The 26,483-nt window shown below is 31.2% G+C and overlaps 3 protein-coding genes across 4 annotated transcripts; 2 read left to right on the top strand and 1 right to left on the bottom strand.

Moving 5' to 3' along the window:
* On the top strand, positions 1-3,261 carry LOC106757713 (protein trichome birefringence-like 19). Its single transcript, XM_014640474.2, has 2 exons — positions 1-328; positions 2,476-3,261. Exons 1-2 carry the CDS (start codon positions 32-34, stop codon positions 3,259-3,261), a joined length of 1,083 nt encoding a protein of 360 aa, XP_014495960.2. The 5' UTR covers positions 1-31.
* Positions 3,262-6,357: 3,096 nt separating this feature from the next.
* On the bottom strand, positions 6,358-9,501 carry LOC106776231 (pentatricopeptide repeat-containing protein At5g06540-like). Of its 2 annotated transcripts, none has more exons than XM_022785151.1 (2): positions 9,070-9,501; positions 6,358-8,081 (listed from the first exon to the last, which is right to left on the bottom strand). In XM_022785151.1, the coding sequence occupies exon 2, from the start codon at positions 7,966-7,968 to the stop codon at positions 6,430-6,432; it is 1,539 nt and encodes a 512-aa protein (XP_022640872.1). In that variant the 5' UTR covers positions 7,969-8,081; positions 9,070-9,501; the 3' UTR covers positions 6,358-6,429. The 2 variants fall into 2 exon arrangements, with proteins under 2 accessions (XP_022640872.1, XP_014519140.1); XM_014663654.2 differs by having other exon boundaries at positions 6,358-8,059; positions 9,070-9,500.
* Positions 9,502-19,707: 10,206 nt separating this feature from the next.
* Positions 19,708-26,480, top strand: LOC106764014 (protein trichome birefringence-like 19). Its single transcript, XM_014648215.2, has 2 exons — positions 19,708-20,398; positions 25,551-26,480. Exons 1-2 carry the CDS (start codon positions 19,889-19,891, stop codon positions 26,334-26,336), a joined length of 1,296 nt encoding a protein of 431 aa, XP_014503701.1. The 5' UTR covers positions 19,708-19,888; the 3' UTR covers positions 26,337-26,480.
* The last annotated feature ends 3 nt before the right edge of the window (positions 26,481-26,483 follow it).

Here is a 26,483-nt window from a genome sequence, read left to right on the forward strand (position 1 = left end):
GAGGTATAGTTTTAGGAAAGAGAGAGAGAAGATGGTATCAAAACCTTTGAAGAAGTGTGACATATTCAGTGGGGAATGGGTGCCAAATCCTGAAGCACCATACTACACAAACGCGACATGTTGGGAAATTCATGAACACCAGAATTGCATGAAGTATGGAAGACCAGATTCTGAGTTCATGAAGTGGAGATGGAAGCCAAATGAGTGTGAACTTCCCATCTTCAACCCTTTTCACTTTCTAGAAATTATGAGAGGAAAATCAATGGCTTTTGTTGGAGACTCCATTGGCAGAAATCACATGCAGTCCATGATTTGCCTGTTATCTAGGGTTAGTCTCTTCTTCTTCTTCTATCTTTTCTCAATCTTCAACTTCCAAAATCATCTTATTACCATAATTATCTTATCTTTATTTTGCTCCTTAATTTTCGATATCAATTATAGTTGTCTTTTTTCTTTTTTTCTTTGTTTATGTTTATATATAGTAATGCATCTCAACATGTCAACTCATGTTTTAATTCATATGTCACCAGTTCATGTTTTTTATGTTAATATGAAGAATTGTCATATATAATTAAAATGATTAACTTTTTATACTTTTAATTTTTTATTTTATTTTAATTCATGTTTACAAATAAGTTGTTGAATATTTGACTAAAGGACAAAGAAAGTAAGAAGAGTCTCTATTTTTTTTTATAGTATTTTAATAAAGTTCAACTTCAACTTGTTAATGTAATATATATTATCTACAAAACTAGAAAATAGTGTTGCATGTATGAAATTTATTTTTTTATCTGCTTCGATAGTTACTTGCTATTAAATCATACATGTTGTGTGGTAACTAAATTTAGTTAGATCATTAGTCGTATAGTTATCAACATGTTATATTTTTAACTTAAAACCAAAACTATAGATATGAATAGTTAATATATACAACTATTATATTACTAATATTATTATTATTTTATTTTTATATATATATATATATATATATATATATATATATATATATATATATATATATTCTTTAAAAATAGACACATGTAACAATATTAATTTTTTTTAATATTAAATTAAAAAAGTTATCATTCTTAAATTAAATTTTAAAATGTATTATTTTTAAATTAAAACTATTGAACTAGTTAAGATTTATAATGGTTGAATATGTAAGGTATTAATAAAATAACAATAATAATTATATAATTTAAAAATAATATTAAATAAATGTAATATTTTCAAAACACTAAAACTATTTACCATGTATACGCTTGTATTTCAATTAGTTAAATATAGTAAAAACATACAATCGTAAAATTAATTTTTTCTTATTATTTTTTATAATGTTATAATTATATAATAAGAGTATTTGTAATTTTTTAAGACAACTACTTTGTTGTTAGTAGTTTCCTGAAGTCATTAAAGTTGGTTTTGTTTATCTGTATTGTGTACTTGTGGTAACTATTTTTGGTGTTATATCTTAATTAGGTAATTTTATCTTTTAATAAATACAAATAATTTTTTATTTAATAAAATAAGTAGTTTATACCATTATATAAAAATGATATAATTAGACAATTTTACCTTTAATGAATAGAAAACATTGGTTTATTTAATAAAGTAAATAATTAAAGAATGTCTTTATTCAAAGGAATTACATAACTTTTCCAATTAAAAAGAATCAACATTATTATTATTATTTTAATATTATACTTAAAAAATTATATATTTCTAAACTCTATTGTTTTAATAATTTATATCCTTTAGAAAAAAGGTCTATTTTAAAACTGTTTTAGTTTGATGTAATAAAAATGTTGATGCACATATATCATAGTAAAATAATGCGAATAAAAAAAACTGCAAAAGGAAATTTTATCATTAATCGTCTTGCATTATATCTCCTTTATTTTTAAAATATTTATAATAAATTCAATATTCAATCAAATATTAGTTTAAACTTTTCCGTTCTTGATTATTTTAGTCAGTTTTAGAATCTTTATGTTTTATGGTTAAAGGATTAGTTTTAGCAACCAGTTAAATATGTTAACAATATGCATTTATAGCTGGATTTTTTTCTCTAACATTCAGTAATTATACCATTTTAGTTATTTACCCCAATTAAATCAATTTGTTTCTATGAATAAGCCAATGTATGATGTTAATTCTTTATATTCCAATTATATGTTAATTCGATCTGACATAATATACATAATATTTTTATATTAATTTGATATTATTTCTTTTTTACTTTTTATTTTCTTATTTTTCAAAAAGTTATAAAAAATTATTTTTTAAGACTATTTTATTCTTATCAAGTGTGCAAAATGAATATCATTATATGTCATGATATTTTACTCTTAGCGAACCAAAATTACAATTATGCAACATTGTATTGTATTAAAAAAAAAATACAAACTATTGCAAACAAATATTATATATACATAGCTATATTTATATTTTACAAAATTTTGTACTTTACAGGCGGAGTGGCCCGTAGATGTATCATACACAGATGACTTTTCCTTCAAAAGATGGCTATACTCAAACTACAACTTCACAATGGCTACGTTTTGGTCACCCTATCTAGTTAGAGCTGAACAAGTTGATTCAAAGGGTGATCTTATCAACATTTATCTTGATGAGTTTGATGAAAAATGGACGGCTCAAATTAAAGAGTTTGACTATGTCATTATCAATGGAGGACAATGGTTCTTGAGGCCAATAGTGTTCTACGAGAAACAAAAAATTGTTGGATGTCAATATTGTTCCTGGGAAAATGTCACTCATTTAACATGGCACAGTGGTTATGGGAAGGCTTTTAGGACTGCATACAAAGCCATAGTCAATTTTGGAAACTCCAAGGTTGTAACGATTCTTAGAACGTATGCACCATCTCATTTTGAGAATGGGGTGTGGGATAAAGGTGGAAATTGCATAAGAACTAAGCCATTTAAGAGTAATGAAACAAGGTTAGAAGGCTATAATCTTGAGTTACACACCATACAATTGGAGGAGTTCAAACGTGCTGAGAAGAAAGCTACGAAGAGAGGTTTGAAATTCATGTTGCTTGACACCACACAGGCTATGTTACTCAGGCCAGATGGTCATCCTAATAACTATGGTCATTGGCCACAGGAGAATATGACATTACCTAATGATTGTGTGCATTGGTGTTTGCCAGGACCTATTGATACAATGGCTGATTTTCTATTAGAAACTTTGAAAAGGGAAGGTTTTACATCTTTTCCTAAAAAAGACTTCATCTAATTAGAATTATTTGTCAAACTACAATTGGCAAATCTTGTCGTGTTGTATAGACTTAATAGTGATTTTTTATTAGAAAAGTTGAAAATGGAAGTTCTTATCTTTCTGATAAAATTTCTACTCAGAGAACTATCACCTTCTTTCCATTTGCAATATTTCTAATAGAAAATCAATTCAGAGTCTATAGGCCTGGCAAGCACCAATGTCCAATTTATTTGTATTATATATATGTTTCTATCATAGTATTACTCAAGGAACCCTATTTATGTCAACCTAAATTCTCTTCAATTTCTTCATTCAAGACACATTATAGAGGAAGCATCATGAAATCAAGGGATAAAATGTTGCAGAAAATACACGTTACAATGAACAACTACCAACCCAATTGGTTCTACATTTTGATTGTATTTAGTATTGATTCACAAAGCCACTCATATCCAAATTTGAGAAAAGAATTCTCAAACTCGCTTGCATGGCAAATCATAAAACCCACGTAGATGTACAGTTTCTATGGGTAGATAATCATCCATAATGTAACTGAGTGAAATGAAGAGCAAGTTTCAATTACTAAAACAATAATGACGACACACTTTCTTAGTACTTTTAATTACTATCTTCTATTGATTAAAATTCGCGTGAGCCTTATTATTTTCAAACTCAGACCCACCTAACGAGATAGGAATTGGAACTCACATACTTAGTGTCACAAAGTGAGTTTCAACTTATATAAAAGATATTATGTCAGCAAGATCTTTTGAGAAAATGGATTTAAACTTAATTTAAAATGTAAAAGGTTCATGTCAAATTATGAATTATAACTCAATAATAGCTTTTATCGATATGGAATCTCCAATGTATCTTGTTACACTAGAAATCAAATATCTTAAATTTGATATTTGTGGCTAATGACATACTGGGTTAGAAGTCCTACATCGACTAGAGATAAAGTCAAATTATAATATATAAGTGGATGCAAATCTCACCTTAAAAGCTGGTGTTGTGGTATTGAGTTAGACTTAAAATCCATTTTCTAACATGGTATGAGAGTCATGCTTAGAATCTATCCTAACAAAATCTATGTGGACATTTTATTTCACCCGTTGTCGAACCACTGTCATTGTAGTCGTTTAAGCATTTTGCCAAATATGTAGAATGCAAAGCTCCATAATGACAGGTGGGCCTCAAGAGAAAACTTAGTTGGGAAGGAAAGCTTCATTGCTGTAACACCAAGCTGAAAGCTCAAACATGGAGAAAACTCACCTAAGAATGAATCCTCATGACTGACCAACACCATTGGAGCCGAAGCAATCCTTACATTTTTTATAAAAGTAAAGCATGCCTTTGTTATTTATATGCTAACTTATGTAGTTCAGTCCTAGAGTTCTTAGGCACATATTTGATAAGTATGTAATATAAATTAATTTTAAAATGAATTTGACACTTATCTTATTTTGATTTTGTTAAAATTTTGTATAAATCATTCTAATTTAACTTGTTTTGCAATTCTTGATATCAACATAGAATCAAAGTGAAAAAAAAAAAAAAGATGAAATTCAAATAATTCTAAACAAAACTAAAACTCGTGTAACTGAACGGCAAAAATGAGGTTTGAGCTATTCAAGCAAATCCATTCCAAAGGAAAACCTAAGTATTAAATCTGAAAAGTAATGAAGACTCTTTTCCAAAGAAGTTATCTCAGGTGTTACAACGTCAAAGCATGAGCCTTTGAGCAAGTACGTTATGCAGTTTTGAACTGCACTTTTTCAATGACAGCAAAGAGTGAAGGCAGCTAGTTCAGCTGAACATATGAAGATTTAGTTAGTGGTTCCTTAAGCATCAATATATGAGATTTAATCCCATTAAACCCTGTGTGGTTTTATAATTTTATTCAACCAATTGGAATTGAGTGCCCTTTTCTTACATTGCGTTAAAATACATCATTTGGCCTTAGTAAAGCAATACAAATTCCACGTCAGGTTGACTGGGGGCTAAACTGTGTAAACTGGTTAACTATCAGAAAAGTGTGCTATTGAACAAGGGGCAACCAAAAGCACCCAAGTGTATCAAACAAACCAAAGAGAATGAAAAATATAACTAAAAGGGAGAGAAACACAAATCTTTGAAGAAGTTCATACAATTACAACTTACAATATGAAAGTATATTAAACCGTCTATTTCAAGCATTAATCAATAAGGTACACTTAATAACAAAATTAGATACTTCTGTATTAAATTACTGATATATTCTGCATTCATTTAGGTTCCTTGGTGGCTCTTAATGAATCATAAGGGCAATGATGCGCTTCCACACAATGAAAATGGAAGACATCAACAAAATTATGAGGGAGTTGTGGCAGCAAACCAATAGAGGGCAAGACATAGACTACATCAATATTATCAACGAGGGAATTACTATTATATCAGTAATCCTTTTTCTTAATTAAGAATAATAAACAATATTATTGTTTTCATTTGGTTGTCTTGTCGTTCCTACATCACACATACCAACTTTCTTAATCACTATAATTCTGTTTACAGAACTTAACTAACTTCTCTCTCACATTTTCAGTCAGGAGATATTTGACTGAAGACCGTATTGTTTATATGAAATTGTAAAGTCAGGATATAATTGAAAGTCAGCACAGTATCAATGAGGGAATTACTAACTTATTCATACAATAGTTCTTTTAAGAACATTTTACTTATTTTGATATGCTTCCGTTTGTAAGGGCCTGTTATTCATACAATAGTTTTCTGTTTACTCCCATTTGTAATATATAACTTTTATATTCTTTCCCGGGTATTAAAAATATTAATCGAACTTGAAGTTCGATGAAGATGTCATAAGAAATTATCATAAATTACTAACATACGTTCCCACTGAAGTTGTTTGTAATATAGATACTGTGTTTCTTTTAATTTTATGTTTATCATAGTTTAATTAAGTTTGTAAATTAATTTTTGTTTTGAAAATAAATACAACTTACAGCAATATAATTCCATTTTGTAATACTTTTTAAAATGTGAATTTTTTATTGAGAGCGTGTTTCCTATAAAGTTTATTTTATCTGAGACAACTAAAATATGGAATTCGACCACTAAACTTAATTGTAGGTAATCTCTTTCTTGAGTAACTCGAAAAGGCAGAACAAAAATCATCCATCATATCATTTAGACTATACTATAGCCAGGAAGTTTAAATGCAATTCTTTTATCTATCATATCTCTCAACCTTTGCGCGTCCTTAAATCTCTCAACACCAACAAGAATATTGGACATAAGAACATAATCCCCACCGTGTCCTCTCTCCATCTCTAGTACTTTCCTGATCACCCTCTGACCAATTTCAACATTATTATGAACATTACAAGCACCCAACAAAGTTCTCCACATTACAGCATTGGCAACCTCATGAGGTACCTGTAAAGCAACCTTTTCAGCTTCTTCTAACCTACCAGCCCTCCCCAGCATATCTATCACACAACCGTAGTGCTTGATATCTGGCACTAGTTTACAATCCTTTACCATTTTAACAAAAAAATCGAGGCCTTCTTGAACCAATCCTCCATGACTACAGGCACATAAAACACTAAGGAATGTCACACGATTCGGACTAAGCCCAGCCTTCTCCATGTTTTCAAAACTCTCTAGAGCTTCCCTCCCCATCCCATTCATTGCAAAACCAGATATAGCTGAAGTCCACGATACCAAATTCTTCCTCTGATCAGGTAACTCCTGCAAGAATCTATTCACACTTTCTATACATCCACACTTTGCATACAAGTCAATTAATGCATTGGTAATGCGTATGTCAGAGGAATTGAACCCTCTCTTCTCTGCATATCCATGAGCTGATTGACATATCTTAATGCACCCAATGTTTGCAATAGCAGGAAAAATGGTCAAAAGAGTAACTTGAGTAGGTTCTATACCATCAACTTGGATCATTTCCCTAAACAAAGTTAAAGCTTTCATGGGCTGATTCCTGCGTGTGTATCCATCAATAACAAGGGTCCATGACACTACACTCCGAGAAGGCATCTGATTAAACACAGAAAGTGCAAGTTCAACCTCACCCCATCTAATCAAACCAGTGATAAAAACATTCCAAGTAACTAAGCTTCTGTGCAGCATTTGGTAGAACACTTGTGCAGCTTCAACTAAAAGACCCCAACTTGAGTACATTTGCAACAGCCCAGTTTGCACATACATATGAAACTGAAACCCAACCTTGAAAACGAGGGCGTGGAGTTGAGTCCCAAAGCGAGTGCAGTTTGGATTAGCAGAAGCGTGGGAAAGAAAGGCAAAAGAGAAGGTGTCAAGGGAAGGGTATGTGAAGAAAGTGTGGGAGTGTTGGGTATACCTAAAGAAGTGAAGAGCTAGATGAGGGGAAGGGCCACGGGAGTAACAGCGGATGACGTTGTTCAAGAGGAGTAAACAAGTGGAGGTGTTGTGAAAAGGGTACTGAAAGAGACCAGAAGTGATAATGTAACAGTGAACTTGTTGCAGAATTTGGGGTTGAGAAGGATGTTTGAGAAGAAGAGAGAGCAAGTGTTGTGGATGTTTAGGTTTGGGAGAGGATGAAGGAGCTGGGATTTCAAGACACGGAAAACGGTGAGAGATGGTGGTGCTGGATATGGTTGCCACTGTTACAAAACCTGTAAGGGAGAAAAGGTGCTTTGGTTTCAAGAGTGACATTTTACCAACCATGTTCCATGTTCCATAAAACCATGTTCCGATCCATCTCACATTATCTACTCCAAGAGATGAATATAATGATCACAATTATCCACACTTAAACCTGTACACAAATACCAAGTCACCTACGTAATTTAACATTTTCATGTAACAGAATAAACATTAGAATTTCACAGAACCAATAACATTCCTTATATTGCATCATGTTCTCATAAATATGTGTATATCCTGCAAGGTCCATTAACAATTATCATATATAGCCCACAATAAATCATACAACTCTTTACTTTCCATCCATATCTTGTACCAGTTTTTAACATACCACCCTGTTCAATCTTTGCTTAACTCATTTGTTTAACTACCTAACATATCATATTACAAACTTGTCCAAACGGAACCTTCCAACCTTCATTAAGCATGCACAGACCCAGTAATAATGATGCACAGAAAGACTTATACTTTCATATTATCAGTTATCTACATTAAAGAGACCTACCCAATTGAAGGATTTTCATTATGAATCACAAATTCAACTTTATTTAACCTTTTTCATAGAAACAGCATTCACACACAATTAATCCATATTCCCATATGCATAGTTATATTTTATTAACTTACAATCTGGTTCATAACACTACAAACACGTACTTCGTTATTTCGGACAATAGATACCTATATAACAGAAATTTGAACATATAATCAAATTATACCATACATGGCAACATCCAGAACTCATCATCATACACTTCATATAATATATCACATTTAGAATTATAAACGTGACTTAAAAGCTCACGAATTGCACTACAAACAGAAGATATCATAGGTCTAACATCCATTTCAGCAGCCATTCATAATAGCACTTCATAACCATCCAACAACTAACAAAACCAGAATAATACCCTACTATTTGCACTGCAGAAACAAGATTCACCATGCACTCGGACCAAAATAAAATCGAAGACAAGCAAAGTTAACTCCCCATACTACTCTCTATAACCTAATTCACGAACCTCAAAGCATCAAAGTTTCTATTGTTTCCAATTAACCTTTACTCCAAATAGTACAATATAAACACATCATTCATCATGCAAGTAGGTTAGCTCCCCATACCTAGTTAGAAGTTTCTCCTAGTAAAACCCTTGAACCGAAGCCTTCGCACCTCCCGTCCTCACAATTATGCTTCGCTTCTCTCCTCAACCCTCCCTTCACCAACCTCCAATGTCGCACTCACAGAAATTCGCCCAAAACCCCGGCGGCGTGGGTTTTTGGGTTTCCATGGCAGCGCTCGCGGTGTTTTTGCGAACCAGTGGTGAAGATGGTGTCCCGTCGGCACAGGTCTCCGGCGACAATGCGTCTTGCGGTCATGACGTTCAGAGACGCTCGCGGTGGCTGAAGCGGCTTTGCTGGCAATGTATAGAGGCTAGCGTTTAAGTGGGTTAGAGTTAGATATGAGAAAGAAGAAGCCTCTCTTAAGAACAAAAAAGTATTTATTTTCATGTACTTTTAGATAATTTTTTTTTTCTCAATTGATTTTTTATTTTTGAAAATTTTGAGTAATTATAAGGTTAAACCCCTTCAATAGTTTCTATTTTTGTGGTTTTGTCCCAATTACATCTTGTCTTTTAAGTTTTGCCAATTAAATCCTTAATATTGAAAGTTAAATGAATTGAGTCTCTACCGTTAAATTAAGTTAACGAGTTAACTTTTTCTTACTTGTGAAGTTTTTTATTTTATTAAAGAAATTTTAAAATAAACATTCTAAACCCTTCTCCACCTACATCATCGAAACCACCACAACCTAAAGGGTTGATCGGGTCGAGGTCTATTTGTTAGCCTCCGACTCTTAAAGGGAAATCGACGCCGCCAAGTTGTAACCTTTGTGTATTGTCTCTAGTTCCATTGTCATTACTGGAACTATATTTTGGCTTGCCACCATGACTTCTGCTTTTAACACCGATTCTGAATTTGTGGTTTCATTTGACATCGGAAGGGATTTGTTTACTTTGGTGAAAGGTTATCAAGATTGTGAGGAGGAGGAGTTATGGGATGTCATCTTTGGGTGTTGCTGCTGGGGTTGGTGTTTCAATCGAAGGCTTTGTTGGCTGGTGCTGGCATTGTTCGTTGGTGTTGGCGTTGTTGGTGCTTCTACCGGTGTTGGAGATACTTTTGGGGTAGGCAATAATGGCAGTGGTGGTGTTGAAATAGGGGCTTTTTTTGATGGTTTTGGTGGAGGGATTTTGGGGAATGGGGTTTCGGACTTGATGCTGGTGTAATCTTTGGACCAAGTGGTTTTACTGGTGCTATTTTTGGGGGTGTTGTTTTTTGAACAGGTGGTTTCAAAGGAGCCATCTTTGGAGGTGTTGTTTTGGGAACTGGTGGCTTCACTGGAGAGGCCATGATTGCGAGAATCGCAGGTCCAAAAGAAGTTCCATAAAAGACCTAACTTCAAACTTGTTGTAAATATAATGGGTCCACTACGTTTAAGCTAAAAGGAACAATTTAAAAGTGAATTCACCCTGATAGTGTGCCAATAACGTAACCAATCAATGAAAAAATTCCAAGCTTCTTTTCCTTTCATCATAATAGGTCCTGCTACATATGAATCGCAAGGAGGCACGATCTTACAGAGGTGCTTACGATGGCGTCAATGGTTGTCATGGGGTTCGCTGTTTCCTGATTACAGGTTGTGCGATGATGTCGAAGAAGAATCCCGGGGTCGATGCGACGGGGGAGCGGTAGCGTTGTGGCGATCTCGATTGTGGGCAGCGGCGATGCTAATGGAAGATGAACACGAATGTTGCAAGCCACGTCTCCCTAATGAAGCGTTTGTGCAAGCCACGTCTCAAGAAATGTACACGTAAACCTCACATGTAAGCAAAAACTTAACCCCGTTAAGTTGATTTAACTGCAAGGGCCCGATTCATTCAATTTTCCAATATTAAGGACCTAATTAGAAAAACAAAAGACGGGGATGTAACTAAAACAAAAACACGAAAACAGAGACTTCTGAATGAGTTTAACCTTCTTATAATTAGTTTCGTACTAACAAGTATCATGTCGTGGTTTTTTGGAATTTTTTAAATACTTTTTTAATTATTTTATTTTCATTTTTTATTTTTTTATTTTTTTGAAAAATAAAAAATTTGTCATGTGTCACATTAACATTGTGTCATATGACAATAATAGTGTGACGCGACATTGATAGTGGCAAGTGTCCATATGTTATTACATTTGTTGTCCTTATATTTTTATTTTGTACCAATTTGGTTTCAGTATTTTTATTTTGTTTCAATTTAATCCATGTCTTATATTATTAAAAAGTTAAATTAAATATAATTTTTTGTTCAGGTTTCGATAAAGTTGACACTTGAATAATTTTAAAAAATTTAACTAAACAAAATAACAATATGTATGTTTTTCAAATTCTTGTCTTTGACTCTTTTTATGTTAAGTGAATTTTTAGTGTTGATGTATCTCAAGTCTTAATGTTTTATTCTAACAAACTTTTTATGAATTGTTGAGGAAGGAAGTACTAGGATTATTTTTGTGTAGATCACCTTCACAAAAATATTAATTTTTATAATTTATTCATTCATATTATTTCATTTGTTGTTTAATTTTGTAGAAAAAATTTAAATGAGTTTCTTTTTTTATTTGTGTCAATTTAGTTTTTGTTTTGAAAACTATAATGCAATTAAATTATTTTCGCTAGTAATACATAAATAAAAAAGTGTCGTATGTTAATTGTAATTTTTTTTATTTTTCTAACAAAAAATATAAATTTGAATAAAACATTTTGTAAAGATTTATATAAAAATTAAATTTTGATTGAATTTGGAAAGGAATAAAATTGTTTAATTTTTAAAAAAAAATAGATTAAATTGAGACAAAATAAAAATAAAGGGACTAAATTGAGACAAATAAGAATATAGGCACCAAATTGAGATAATAGATACAATGACACGTGGTCTAACAAAGACACTAGAGTGTCACATTGTCACATAGCACAATGTCTGCTTGACACATGACATTTTTTTTTTCAAAAAAATATAAAAAAATAAAAAAATTGAATTAAAATAATTAAAAAAATAATTTAAAAAATTCAAAACACCACGAGCTGACACGTGACACCTCATTAACAGTGTTAGTATGAAACTAACTACAATGATCTAATTGCTTCAATTTTTCAAAAATAGAAACTTAATTGGCCGAAAGAAAGAATAGGATGTCGCTTGACATGACTAGGTGCATGATCAAAGGAAAGAAGTTGCCAGATTGTCTATGGGAAGAGGTTGTTTTTCTACTGCAGCTTACTTGCTGAACAAAAGCCTAACAAGAGCTCTAGTGAATTGTACTCCTGAATATGCTTGGTCAGGGATCAAATCAGTTGTCAATCACCTGAGAATTTTTGGGTCTGTGTGCTACAAACACATTCCAGATGAGAAAAAGAAGAAGCTGAATGATAAAAGTGAAACCTTCATCCTTGTTGGCTACCATCCAACAGGTGCTTATAGGTTGTACAGTCCAAAGAAGAAACAAGTTGTTATCAGTAGAGATGTGATAGTGGATGAAGGTGCCACATTTGATTGAAAGAAGGCTGAAGCAGACGAGAAACCAAGATCAGTGCCTAGCTTGTTAGAAGACATAAACTTTGGTGTTGAACATGTTGCTACTAATGATGAAGCTAATAGTAGAAGATCTCAAAGAGTAAGATTTCCCTCTACTAGACTCATAGACCATGAAGTGTTTTGCAGATAATGATATAGCATATTCTGGTGATCTTGTCCACCTTGCTTTCTTGGCTTATGCAAAAACTCTTACTTGAAGGCAAACAATTGATGTAAAGGAGTGGAAAGAAGCAATGATGGAGGAGTTGAAGGCAATTGAGAAGAATAGAACTTTGGAGATGGAAGAGCTACCTCAACACAAACAACCCATTGAGGTAAAATAGGTGTTTAAAACCAAGTACAAACCGGATGGAGGTATAACAAAGCTTAAAGCTAGATTGGTTGCAAAAGGTTTTTTGCAGAAACCTGGAGTTGACTTCCCAGATGTCTTTGCACCAGTTGCAAGTCTTGAAACAATGAGATCAGTGGTAGCAGTGGCCAGTTTTAAGAGCTGGAAAATTTGTCAAATGGATGTGAAATCAACGTTTTTGAATGGTTCACTAGAAGAGGAGGTTTATGTGAGACAAGCTCCTGGGTTTGAGAAGAAAGGTGAAGAGCATAAGGTATATAGGGTGAATAAAGCCTCGTATGGGCTTAAGCAGACACCTCGAGCCTGGAACAACCACATCAATGCATTGCTTCTCAGACTGGGTTCCAAAAATGCTCTGTGGAATTTGGAGTATATGTGAAGTCAGTTGGACAGCTAAGTACTTTGTTGATTTGCTTGTATGTAGATCACCTTCTTGTGACTGGAAACTCTGAAGATGAAACTGAAAAGTTCAAAAGGAGAATGAAAGAAGAGTATGATATGACTGATCTCAGCAACCTGAGTTACTTTCTCGGGTTGGAGTTTGTGCAGACATTGGATGGAGTATTCCTTCATCAAAGAAGGTACACTACAAGAAAATCGCCAATTATATACGGATAATTATATACGGATTTTAATCCATATGTAACAACGATTTTACATACGGATTTTATATACGGATCCCTTACATACGGATAATCCGTATATAATGAAAGAAAAATACTACATACGGAATATCGGTATATAATATCAGTAGGTAAAATAATAAAATATTTACACACTGATTTTATATACGGTGGAGGTAATTAATAATAAAATAATAAAGCTTAATAATAATGTATTATTCTGATGAAGGCTGGTGTCATTTGTTTCCCTCCCTCTCTGTCGACCAAAAACATTGCCCCCTTCTCGAGCTCTTGGACCTCACCGAATCCATTGTTCTCCCGCACTCACTAACGACCATGATTCTCTCTGTCTGATTGTATTGTCAGTGATTGTTGTGTTGTGAAGCCATCATTCTCCCTCGTCGAGAGCCTTGTTCTTCCTCGTCAAGGGTTGTTGTTCTTCCATTGTCCCTCAGTGTAGCCGAAGGACCATTGTCCCTCAGTGGACCTGTAGTGTCGCATTGGAGCTGTCGCATTGGAAGCGTTTTCCCTAATTGTGTTTGTGCGTCGTTGGCGGAAGAGTCTGGTTCAGCAAACACTGTCGTTCAGCCTCCGTGGTTCGCTAAGACCTTCATCTGGTAAGTAATCTAAGCTTCCTTCATTTTCGTAGTATCTATAATGTTACATTGACCGATTATTGTTCTCTATTCTTTGGAGGTTGGAAATCCCCATTTCTGAAACCCTAGGTTGGTTTCTTCCATAAGCTCGACATCCAATTGCCTTCCGGACCTGGTAAGTATTAATTCGTGGTTTAATAGATGTTTTATAATATGTTATATTGTGTTAGTCTGATAAATTATATTGTATGTTGAGTGAAATATGATAAAATGGTGTGTTGAAGTAGTCGTAACTAGGTGAACTTTGGAAAATGAACTTTCGATATAGCCAAAATACATGTTATTATTGTTTTAAGTTGGAAATTGTCTTTGTTTGTCTATGTTGGCTGTTGAATTTGTGTGAGGGTGTTAACTGGTGATCATCAGATATAAATTGATATATGGTAAAGAGATATGAATAAATAGTATAACCAAGTGCTTTGTGTGTATTGATGCATTAGAAATATGATAGTTCTAGGATATGAAAAAAAACGTTTGTTAGCTTTATACCTATGTATGAATGAATGTGAACTTTGATAATTGGATGGGGTTAATGTTCAATTAATGTTTAGGCATGTCCAAGAAATGAATAGAAATGAAAGTAAGTTATATATATATATATCAGTATTTGAATTTAGTCTAGTTCGATGGGTGGTTTGGGTCCTGGTGATATATGTAAGTATTGAAATGTCATGTTTTCATAGGAAATTCTGTACTTTGAGTAAGACTAACTATTTATATACTGGAATCACATGTTCTGTTATTTATGACAATGTCTTGGTTGTTTTTCTGGTTCTAAGCTATTTTGACTGAAACTACTGCATACACTTCTTATCTTCATCCACTTGTTCAACTTTCAGCTCTTCTTCATTTTTTTCCTCATTGTCATCATGAGAAATGTCCTCAACTATTATGTTCACATATGTTGTCTGTAGGGCATAAGAGTTCCATCACATGATAATCAGTTACTAAAGTTAGCTGAAGATCTTGGTAGGAGATCGTTAGCTGCATTTCATACTCCTACAGGTATTATGTCTCACAAACTGCTTTGTGTATTGATAGATAAAAATTGAAACTGAAAATCTGAAATAGTAAACCTCATGTTTAGTGAAATCAAGGTACTAATTTAATCATAGAACTAAATATCAATCATGGATAAAGTTAAACATATTTAGAACGATTGGATGAGTTACCTACGACAGTATTATATACGGATATTCCGTATATAATACTACCTACGAGAGTATTACATACGGATTTTTTGCCGTATGTAATCCGTATATAACCAAAGATTATATACGGATTTGGAGTCTTATATACGGATTTTGGCTGTAGATAACGACGATTTTTCTTGTAGTGGTATATCAACGAAGTTTTGAAAATATTTAATATGAAGGACAACAACAATGTCTCAATTCTTGTCATTGCAAATCTAAAGTTGATAGAACAGTCAGATGAGAAGAAGGTGGATGCTACATTATATAAACAAATTATAGGATCATTAAGATATATTTGCAACAGTAGATCAGATATCAACTACAGTGTTAGGTTGTTGAGCAGATTTATGAATGAGCCTAGACTAACTCACATGTCAGTTGTCAAACATATCTTGAGATATTTGAAGGGAAGAACTCACTTTGGTCTATTGTTTCTTAAAATGCCAAGCAGCATGGAAGGTGCTTCAGAGGTTTGGTGTGACTCTGATTGGTGTGGTGATAAGGTTGATAGAAAGAGTATGTTTGGTTATTTCTTCAAATAAATGGGAGCCCTATCTCGTGGTGTTCTAAAAAGCAATAGCAGTTGTAGAAACAGTTTGTCAGTGTGTGAGTGAAGACACTCCTTGATGATTTGAGGTTAGAACGTAGAAAGCTAATACAACTGTGGTAGACAACAAATCTGTCATTAGTTTGTCAAAAAATCCAATCTTCTATGGAAAAAGCAATCTTCAATGGAAAAAGCAAGCACATTGAGACAAAATTCCATTTCTTGAAAGACCATATCAACAAAGGAAGATTGGAATTAAGATTGGAATTAATACACTGCTCAATCAAAGATCAAGTAGCTCACGTTTTTACAATGACTTTGAGGCAAAATAGGTTTGAAAGGTTGAGAGAGTTACTAAATGTTAGACCTACAGAGAGTTTGGTTTAACAGGGAGTGTTGTTATAATCCAAACTGTTATAACTTTAGACCATTGTTTTTCTCTGCTACATATACTGTTGTATTCTTTCATTCATCCTTAATGAAAAATATCTCACTTTCTCTATCTCTTGTTCTCTGCATAATCTAGTCTCCTCTGCATTTTACGTCTAACAAAAAGTAGTCACAGCATATCTTGAGTAATGATCACTAGTACTGTGACGTTATGATTAGATAGTTGTATAGGTAATAAATTGTATTGTTTTTTCATAAATTACAAACTTTTTTATTAATTTAATAATTCGACTTATATGTTATTGATGTTTTAAAATAATATGTATTTTTCTCTAGTAGGATTAGAATTTTATTTTATTTTTTAAAGATAGGTTAATTTAGTGACAAATTCATTAAAATAAGTAACACAGTATATTTTTTATTTTATTTGGCGTTGATAGTGGAAGAAATGTCTTTTCGAAACGTGATTCCCACCATTAAGGAGTTTCTGAAGAAGAATATTGAGCCTTGGTTGGATGGAAAATTCCCAGGGAATGGTTTTGTATATGAAAAAAAATGGGGTGATCTTGTACGAAAATGGAACCAAGATAATTATGGAGTCGTGATGCGCATAACTTTGAACAAATAATGTTTCAACTCAATAATCTAGATTGAAGCAACATGTGCAACCTCGAATATTGAAAAATAACAGTTTGGCAACCCGATTAAAATAATGCACGTAAAATTGATTTGATTCACTAAAAATAAATTGAACATCTATCAAACCAAAATCATAAAAAAAATACTGCATAGAAATATTAAATTTAATTGTGAGAAAAAAAAAACTTTAAATTAAGGTAATATATGTAAATTAAGATATAGAAATAATAATGTTTTAGTCCTTTTATTGTAAAAATAAAATTTCCACCACTTTCTTTTCAATGTAAAAGGAAATAAAAAATAAAAAAAATGGTAACTTAATTTCTTAACATTCCAACTCCATTTTCTAAGTAGAGCCTTTAAAAAAATTAAACTCTAATTTTTTTTATCTGCATAACAAAATCATTGAACACATTGATTTTTTATTGTATATGAGATGACCGTGTAATCACATGGTTCATCTTATTACTTCCATAAAAATGGCATGTAAATATAGAAAAAAAATAAGTTGATATATGCCGTCATACATAAATACTACATTGAAAAGTAAGTGATTTCTATCATACACCTCTCTATTTTTTTATTAAGGGAATTAAACGTGTAAATCTATTTAATCAAACCAATGCAATGTGGTTTACTTTCTTTCACTATATTCTTTCTCGTTTACTTTTTATGCTGAGTTTGCAAGATAACTTATTATAAATAACTAAAAGCACAACATGAATAATTTAAAAAAGCAAACAGTAATCTCCTAACGCTTTCTTCAAGTGATTAGTTGCTTATGGGTGTTCCTTTTGTTTCTTTTTTTTTTTATTCACCATTCGAAGCACGAGATTCTTTTCTAATTTAGACAAAAACTATACAAACCCAAATCTGAGAGAAGAAAAGAATAAGATAAAAGAAAAGAATAAGATAAAGGTTTATTATAACTATTATTCTAATTAAGACCATTAGTTTATATATGATATGTAATGGACGGATCCATCAGTTTATGCGGTCCGGTCAGTCAATCACATAAGAAGTCAATTTTAGAAAATTTCATAGTTAGATAATTATGAGCGATTGTGAACTAATTTTGTAACTGTTCAATCTAATGATATCACTTTTTGATTAACAAGATAAAAATATAAAGGAAATATGTAATTAAAAATTGATTTAAAGGTCATAATGTCTTTAATAAGTTAGATTTTGCAAATGTATACATTTTCTACGGTTTTAAAACTCTGGTTAGCTTTTATCAACGGTTTTATCTAACCTTGGTTAGTTCTGATGGTTATAACAAAAATTTCACTCGTTTTGACGGTTTCCTGCTAACTTTAACTTTGACTGTTCCAGTAAAACTGTGACATCCCAAAAATATATAGCAATGTATATAGATATAGAATGCAACAATTATAATAAAAGAAAGCAGTAAGAGTGATGGATGAGAGTACATAAGTTACAGTCATCAAAAATGAGGTAGAAATTTTAAACTTTACAAGTATAAAGTCTTTCAAAACATGCTAAGTCTAAGAGGGTCCTAAGAACTAGTTGAAGTCCTAAGCACCACGACCGGTTCTTCTTCGTTCTCCAATGCGTGCTCCAATAGTACATCATCAACTACTGCTCACATCCAAGGAATTGGATGATCATCGCAAGGGGGAAAGCAAGCACATACAACACACACAATGCAAGGGTAAGCTAGGTATAAAAAGCATGTTATACAATCACACAAAGCATGCAAATAACCGTAACACAACATAGACTAAGACTGAATACTTCATTTTGTTACCAATGACCGACCACGTGATTTGACCATCTACACTAGTATGAAATGTCGAGTTCCAGGGGTTTGTGCACCCGGGTGGTGTAGTAACTGGAAAACCATCAGCTACCACCCGAAGTTAGTCCGTTATAACTCACCCAAGAACCTATGGGCTAGGACCTCCTGCTATTCTCACCACATGAATCATCACTCTCTACTTGAGCATGGATGATCATTAGAATGTCAGGATAAAACTCATCCTGAACTTCGGCCATTCATACGGTCAATCACAACAACTACAGGGCACCACCATGTAACCTCCCTTGAGGATCATGGAATTACGTCCATTAATCATACTTTTAAATTTGACACACAACTCATGATTTTCGACGCTCACACACTTGTACATGATCATACATTGTCATTTGAATCTATACAGATCATATATATAATTCATACATACTCAGACATTACATACTTTTGCAGAAACATCATTTATTAATACTAATTTCTTTATAGCATTTTATTACCAACACTTACTTAATTTAAAAAGCTTGGAGACCCTCACCAATGGATCCGGAAGGGTCAAAAACTCCCAGAACGACTTAAAGAACGTCTAAAACGGACGTCCGAAACTCCCAAAAAGTCAAAAACATCAAAATACTCACTCTGTCGCAGAAAATTCGCTTAGCGCACACCTTGTGGTGCGCTGTGCGAATTTTTTCTGCCTTGAAGATTTTTTCAAAACTTCTAAAAATTAAGACGATTTCTCAAAAAAATTATCGATAATTATTTAACGACGCAATTTTTCTCAGCAATTTTTTAAACGTGGATAAATTATTTTCTAGAGGTTAAAACTGCGGAAAGAAAATAACCCGATAAAAATTTAAACTTTTATAGTGAGTTCAGGAATATATGAGGATTGTTTCTCTAATTAAAAGTAAATGAAAAGTTCAATCATAAATTTATATAAACCTAATTTAATATAAAAAAATAAACAAATAAATAAAAACAAAGAATCACAACTCATACACAACTTTACAAACATTTTATATATAGAGAGAGAAGAAGAAGAAGAAAAGGGTTGAAGGAGCCTATCCTATTTCCCTCCTCTTCTGTCCCTTTCTCTTTCTCTTCTAGTCTCATTCTTCATCACCATGAAGTTCCAAGACAGTGAGCATCATCCCTTTGGGAACACCACCATGACTTCAAAGCACATGATCCCAAAACTCACCTTGCTAGCAATCATGGTGATCCTAACACTTGCCATCACTCCTTTGTGGTACCCTTTTTGCAGTTACCATTCATCATCAGTCTTGAAGATGAAGCACATTCATGATGATGATGATAATGATGCTATGGCAGAAAAGCTTCCCTCAACATATGTAGAGAAGTGTGACATTTTCACAGGGGAATGGGTGCCAAACCCTAAGGCACCCTATTACACAAACAAGACTTGTTGGGCCATTCATGAACACCAGAACTGCATGAAGTATGGAAGACCTGATTCTGAGTTCATCAAGTGGAGATGGAAGCCTAGTGATTGTGAACTCCCCATTTTCAACCCTTTTCAGTTCTTGGAAATTGTTAAAGGAAAATCCATGGCCTTTGTTGGTGACTCTGTGGGAAGGAATCAGATGCAGTCCATGATTTGTCTCCTTTCTAGAGTAAGTACAAATACCACCACCACCCTCTTCCAATACCTGCAAATTTCTAAAATTTCTGCTTCCACAATTATTTATTTATATTAAAATTAATTACAAAAATATCATTCATTAATTAACATATTAATTAACATGTAAACAAATTATATATATAAAAAATAATATATATTACAAAGATTTTTTACTTTATTGAATTTGAAAAGGAATAATCGAGTGAATTTGTAAGAATTTAAATATAATTTTTTTGTTATTTAAGTGAATTTGGAAGTAATATGTTAGAAAAAGGATGGTCATATTCAGGCTTAATTTATGCATAATGTATGGTATAGTTTTCTGTATATACAGAATTATTTTCAAAGATTAAAATCATTGATATATTATGATATTTGTTGAGACTATACTTCCGTTGATGTGATGTGATTGTTCAGCATTATATATGATAACTATTTCTGTTTGTTTGTATAGGTAATAATTTATTAAAACCATAAAAATCTAGTAAATTAAAAGAAAAAATATTACTTTTTATTCTATTTTATGTAGTGTATATAATAAATAAACTTTATCTGATAAAAAAATATCTTGTATAAGAGTGAGTGAGTGAGCACATTTCTTCACGTCCCATTATTATTTATCATCAGTGTTGTTGTTTTCTCATTTGCTTTTTGTCTTCTTTTTTTTTCTCTTTGATTTCTTTTTTTTTTGAGTATTGCTTTGGAGTTACGTAATTAGGTATCTGATTACATTGCAAGCTTAAACCTTTTTCTTTAATCAAAGTTTAAAGTAAAAAATGCCTTCATTCAATTAAACTCTTCTTCTCCTTTTTCTGCATATGGGATTTTCACTCTAGTTAAAGCACTCATTATTCTTCTATGTGAAGTATACAAAAGGTTCATGTCCCATACAAAATTAATATATTTTTTCTTAACTATTAAGTATTTATTCAAACAATGTAATCTTTAATTTAAGTCCTAATTATTCAATACCTATTTAATAATGAAAAGATTCAATTTTGAATATTATTGTTTAAAAAGGGTAATTAATTAAGAGACAGAAAATGATGAAGAAGGATGCATGCCAAAAGGAATCGAATCTTTTGGTCTGAACACTCTGCTCACATGAAACAGAGTGGAGTGTAGTCAGTATTTCTTCATTATATGAGTTTTTGCTTTTGTCTACTTTTGAGTTCCCACATATTTTAATTTTAATATTTTTCGTCTTTAATTCTTTTTATATTTTGGATGGCACACTTTACAATACAGATGTACATTTACCCAAAACACTCGTGAACTGACATAATTATTTATTACCTTCTTCATTTCAAAATAATAATTTTTTATTTTTAAAATAATAGGCTTTCAGGCTTCTAAACCTTTAGTTTTATCGGAGGTGATTGGGGGAGAGTGATAATAATTTTTTATTTTTAAAATAATAGGCTTTCAGGCTTTCTAAACCTTTAGTTCTATCGGAGGTGATTGGGGGAGAGTGATTGAGTGGATTTGAGAATAATTTTTTTTTTTATTTGAGTGAATTTGGAAGTAAACGAGACTGTATTTTGAAATAAAGTTTGTGAAAATTGGTGTAAAATTTAGTTTTTATGATAAATTAAAAAAATTTACTTCAAAATTCATTCTGATTTACCTCCAAATTTACTCAAATAAACAATAAAAAATATTATCTTCAAATCCACTAAATGACTCTTCTCCAATCACTTCCTATCATCCAAAGTAAACACATCCTTATAAATTAAATAATTTCGATACAGTACTAGTAGTACATTAAAAGACTCCATAATAGTATATTTAAGTGATAAAATATATTTTTGTAATTTATTAATAAATTATTCTTCATTTATAGAAATGCATCACATGTATAATTCTTTTCCTAAAAGGAATAATCTCTTTTCAGCCTTCCATTACACAGCAAGGAACTATATCAAATATTTTCATAATAAGATATTATTAACAAGAGATTGTTAATTGTTTAGAGGATACACATTTTATTTGTTTATAAACTTAAATTTCCTTTTTCATTTTATTTGATTTCTATTTTTTAATGTTTTTTAATAATTTTATAATATAACAAAATCATTGTATTTTAAAGACAAACATAACAAATAAACAGCAACAAAAAAACTCACTAAAAATTTCAGAGAATTCAAATTTTATTTTATTTTATTGACCTCCAATATGAGATTACATAATGATTAATATAATCAAGGTTTAATTATGTCACCTAATCCATTCCAGAAGTCTATAACAAATAATAATATCTTAACAAAGCTAATTAAGTTAGTAGAAATGGTTGAAACGTCACAATTAGAAGATGTAACATGAAGAAAGAAAAAACAAAATTCCACTGCATTAGTGCAGATTAATGTAGCTTTCGTAATCCTCTGCAACCTATTATTTCTCTTTTGGTATGTTCCACAAGTTTTTTTTCTGAAACATTGATTTTATCATTGTGAAAGTTCAAAAAGTTACATAAATTTATAAACATAATTTTTTTAAATTGAGAAGAGATTTTTGTGTAAACAATTTTTTTTCTATTTCAAAAATAATATTCTATTAATGTTGCCATATAATTTCTTAACAAAAGTCTCGTTAATTCTACTAAGAATACTGATAATTAAGGTCTTTGGATTCTTAATTAGAGGTTTTGATTAAATATTCTTAGAAATATTATTGTCATAATATCATTATACCTGCCAGCAAGCTGTGTCATAAATTGTCTTTGACCTGTTAACCAATCTTGAATGGGACACATATTATATTAAGGTTTGGATTAGACCTTAGTCGGTGAGATTGTAAAAATTTAAAATCATTGTTATATTGTTATTATTTTTTAATAGTAGTTTTTGTGTGATGATAAATTATTAGTGTGTTTTGAAATGTTAACTAAAATGTCATGAAAAAGAAAAATTATAATTATATATTATTCAATAATCACTAAAAACAATTATAAATATTACTAATGATAAAAAAATAGATAATGATATTTAGACAACATTTTTTTTACAATATCATTTATGTATAATTCTGTGATTGGTTCATAGTGATATTTATGATTATTATTATTGATTATGAAATAATTTTGGATCAATCACATAATGACACGTAGGTGATGTTCAAATGTTATCAAGATAATATTGTCTATGTATCATTACAAAAAAGAAAACACTAGGTCACCTAAAATGGAAGTAGTTTTTGACTAATCTACAAAAGGAAGATGCATATTGTTGTTTGAGAAATGGAACTAACAAACTCCTTTGGGCTTAAGTTGTTGTTTGTTTGTGAAAAATGAATAATTGCTTTTGGAATCCAAGATGACAAACACATACTATGGGCCCTTTAATTATTTAAAGTGGATAACTATGCTAAGAAATTTATACACTCATTATTCATCAAAAAATAACACATAATATTATTATTATTTCTCTATTATTGCCTAATTGTCTGTTGCAATAAATTGGCATATTTATATGATATAGACAATAAAAAGGAGTTATTCCTTTATTGTTTTAGTTTTTTTTTCCCTAAATTATTTTATTTTAAAATCTTGAGAAAGCATATATTACTCTCTCTTTTTTTTTTAATTTTATGTTTTTATTTTTTTTAACAATTTTTTAACAACAGATATATTATCATTTTATTAATCTGTTTAAATTTATTTTTAAAAACTATTTAAAACGAAACAATCACATGTCATTGCATATATATTGTCAAAAACTGTTTAAAAAAATTATTAATACATCATAATCCTTACTTGTAAATAAAGGGATATTATAGATGTGTATTAACTTTCTCCTTTATTTACTTATTTAATCTCATTATTTATTATAATTATTACTCCTTTTTTTTTCTTCTTTTCAATCAAACCAAAATGTGTAGGTCATCAGCATTTTTCCTATATATTAATTATTATTATTAGCTGTCAAAATCTCTTTTCATTATCAAATGAATATATATAATTAGCTATGGGCTGGATTATTCGATTTTGTTATACACATGCACCTTACTGGGACAGAATATTTTGGCTCCAATTGCAATGATTATGAATGTGATGTTACTTTCTAATTTTTGAGCTAAGTTTAGAAAATTAAGTTTCAGTACATAATACATGCTACATATATATTACATAGAAATAGACATGGCCACTCCAATTTTAGAAAATTCAGGTAAAAATTATTCATATCTTTGTTATACTCAAATGGAATATTATCACATGATTAATCAATTGAAAAATAGTTAAAAAATATATATAAAAGGTTTACATTTTCCTAGTGGATAATCTAATTGAAAGATTAATGAAAGGAACTCAACTAATATAGTAATTAAAAACTAATAAATATTATAAATTCATCCTTATATGATACACACGTAACATATTACATGTGTTGTAAAAAGATCATTATATATATTATGAATTAATAAAAGTTTAAGCCCACTAACAACATTTTCTCAAATTAGGAATGTAAATTAACCAAATTAACACTTGATTGGAGGATATATATTATATAGTTTTTTTGTAAGATCAAACAATAATAATCACATTCCATTGTCTAAAGCAAAGGATGATAAACCCAGATAAATTTTTTGAAACCAATGTAAGCAAAGTTTTTCCATAATGTTATTTGCTATCACTAAATTATATTACATAAGAAGACTTTAAGGTTGTATTTTATATTTTAAAATAATATTAAAGTTTATCTTAACAAGATTTGTTGTTAGATTATTTTATCATATCTGATTTTTTATTTGATTTTTTTTAAGTATTTTGTAATATTTGAATTATTAAATGGTATCATGACACAATTTTACATTCATTTGACACAGATACAAGAATAAAGTGGTCATAAAAATGTAAAATTTTAGTATTTTATTAGAATAAAGATATTTTGACACACACTTTTGAAAAAACATTCATTTGACACGGTGGGTTCCACTTCTTTTTAACATTTATTGAAGATAAAAGAGTAATTTTGAAAGAAAAAGATGAAAAGTAGTCTGTCATTTGAATGTTTTTGCCGCGTAGGCGTGTCATTGTACCATTGTCCATTTTATTAAGAGAAAAAAAAATGTCAAATAAATATAAAAAATTTAGATGTGTCAAATAATTATTATTGTTATTAAATTGAAGTTTTGTGAATGGTATTCAGGTGGAATGGCCAATAGATATATCATACACAAGAGATGAGTACTTCAAGAGATGGAAGTATCCTAGTTACAACTTCACCATGGCCACATTTTGGACACCCCATCTGGTAAGAACCAAAGTGGCTGACCCAAATGGTCCAAGCAACACTGGCCTTTTCAACCTCTACCTAGATGAGTATGATGAGAAATGGACCACACAAGTTGAAGAATTTGACTACATAATTCTTGATGGAGGGCATTGGTTCTACAGACCAATGGTGTTCTATGAGAGAAAAAAGGTTGTCGGGTGCCATTTCTGTCTCTTGGAAAATGTCCCTGACCTGACCATGTTCTATGGGTATAGAAGGGCTTTTAGGACAGCTTTTAAGGCCATCAATAGTTTGGAAGACTTCAAGGGCACAGTTTTTCTTAGGACATTTGCACCATCTCATTTTGAGAATGGGATATGGAATGAAGGTGGGAACTGTTTGAGAACTAAACCATTTAGGAGTAATGAGACACGATTAGAGGGCACAAATTTGGAGCTTTATATGATCCAATTGGAGGAGTTTAGGAAAGCTGAGACAGAAGGGAGAAAGAAGGGTTTGAAATTTAAGTTAATCGACACGACACAAGCAATGTTACTAAGACCGGATGGACATCCTAGTAGATATGGACATTGGCCTAATGAGAATGTTACATTGTATAATGATTGTGTTCATTGGTGCTTGCCGGGACCCATAGACACATGGAGTGATTTCTTGCTACAAATGTTGAAGATGGAGGGAATGAGATCAGCAATAAGCTAGATCTATAAATAACCATCTTTACCTCTTTTTTTTCTTTTTAAATTTATTATTGCCATTATCTTTTTATTTGTAATTCTTTGAAGATAAAATTTGTTATCCTGAATTCATTACACTTTTTTAAATCTATAGAAAGATATACATGTTCAA

Source organism: Vigna radiata, chromosome 1 (genome assembly GCF_000741045.1).
Source record: "Vigna radiata var. radiata cultivar VC1973A chromosome 1, Vradiata_ver6, whole genome shotgun sequence".
NCBI lineage: Eukaryota > Viridiplantae > Streptophyta > Magnoliopsida > Fabales > Fabaceae > Vigna > Vigna radiata.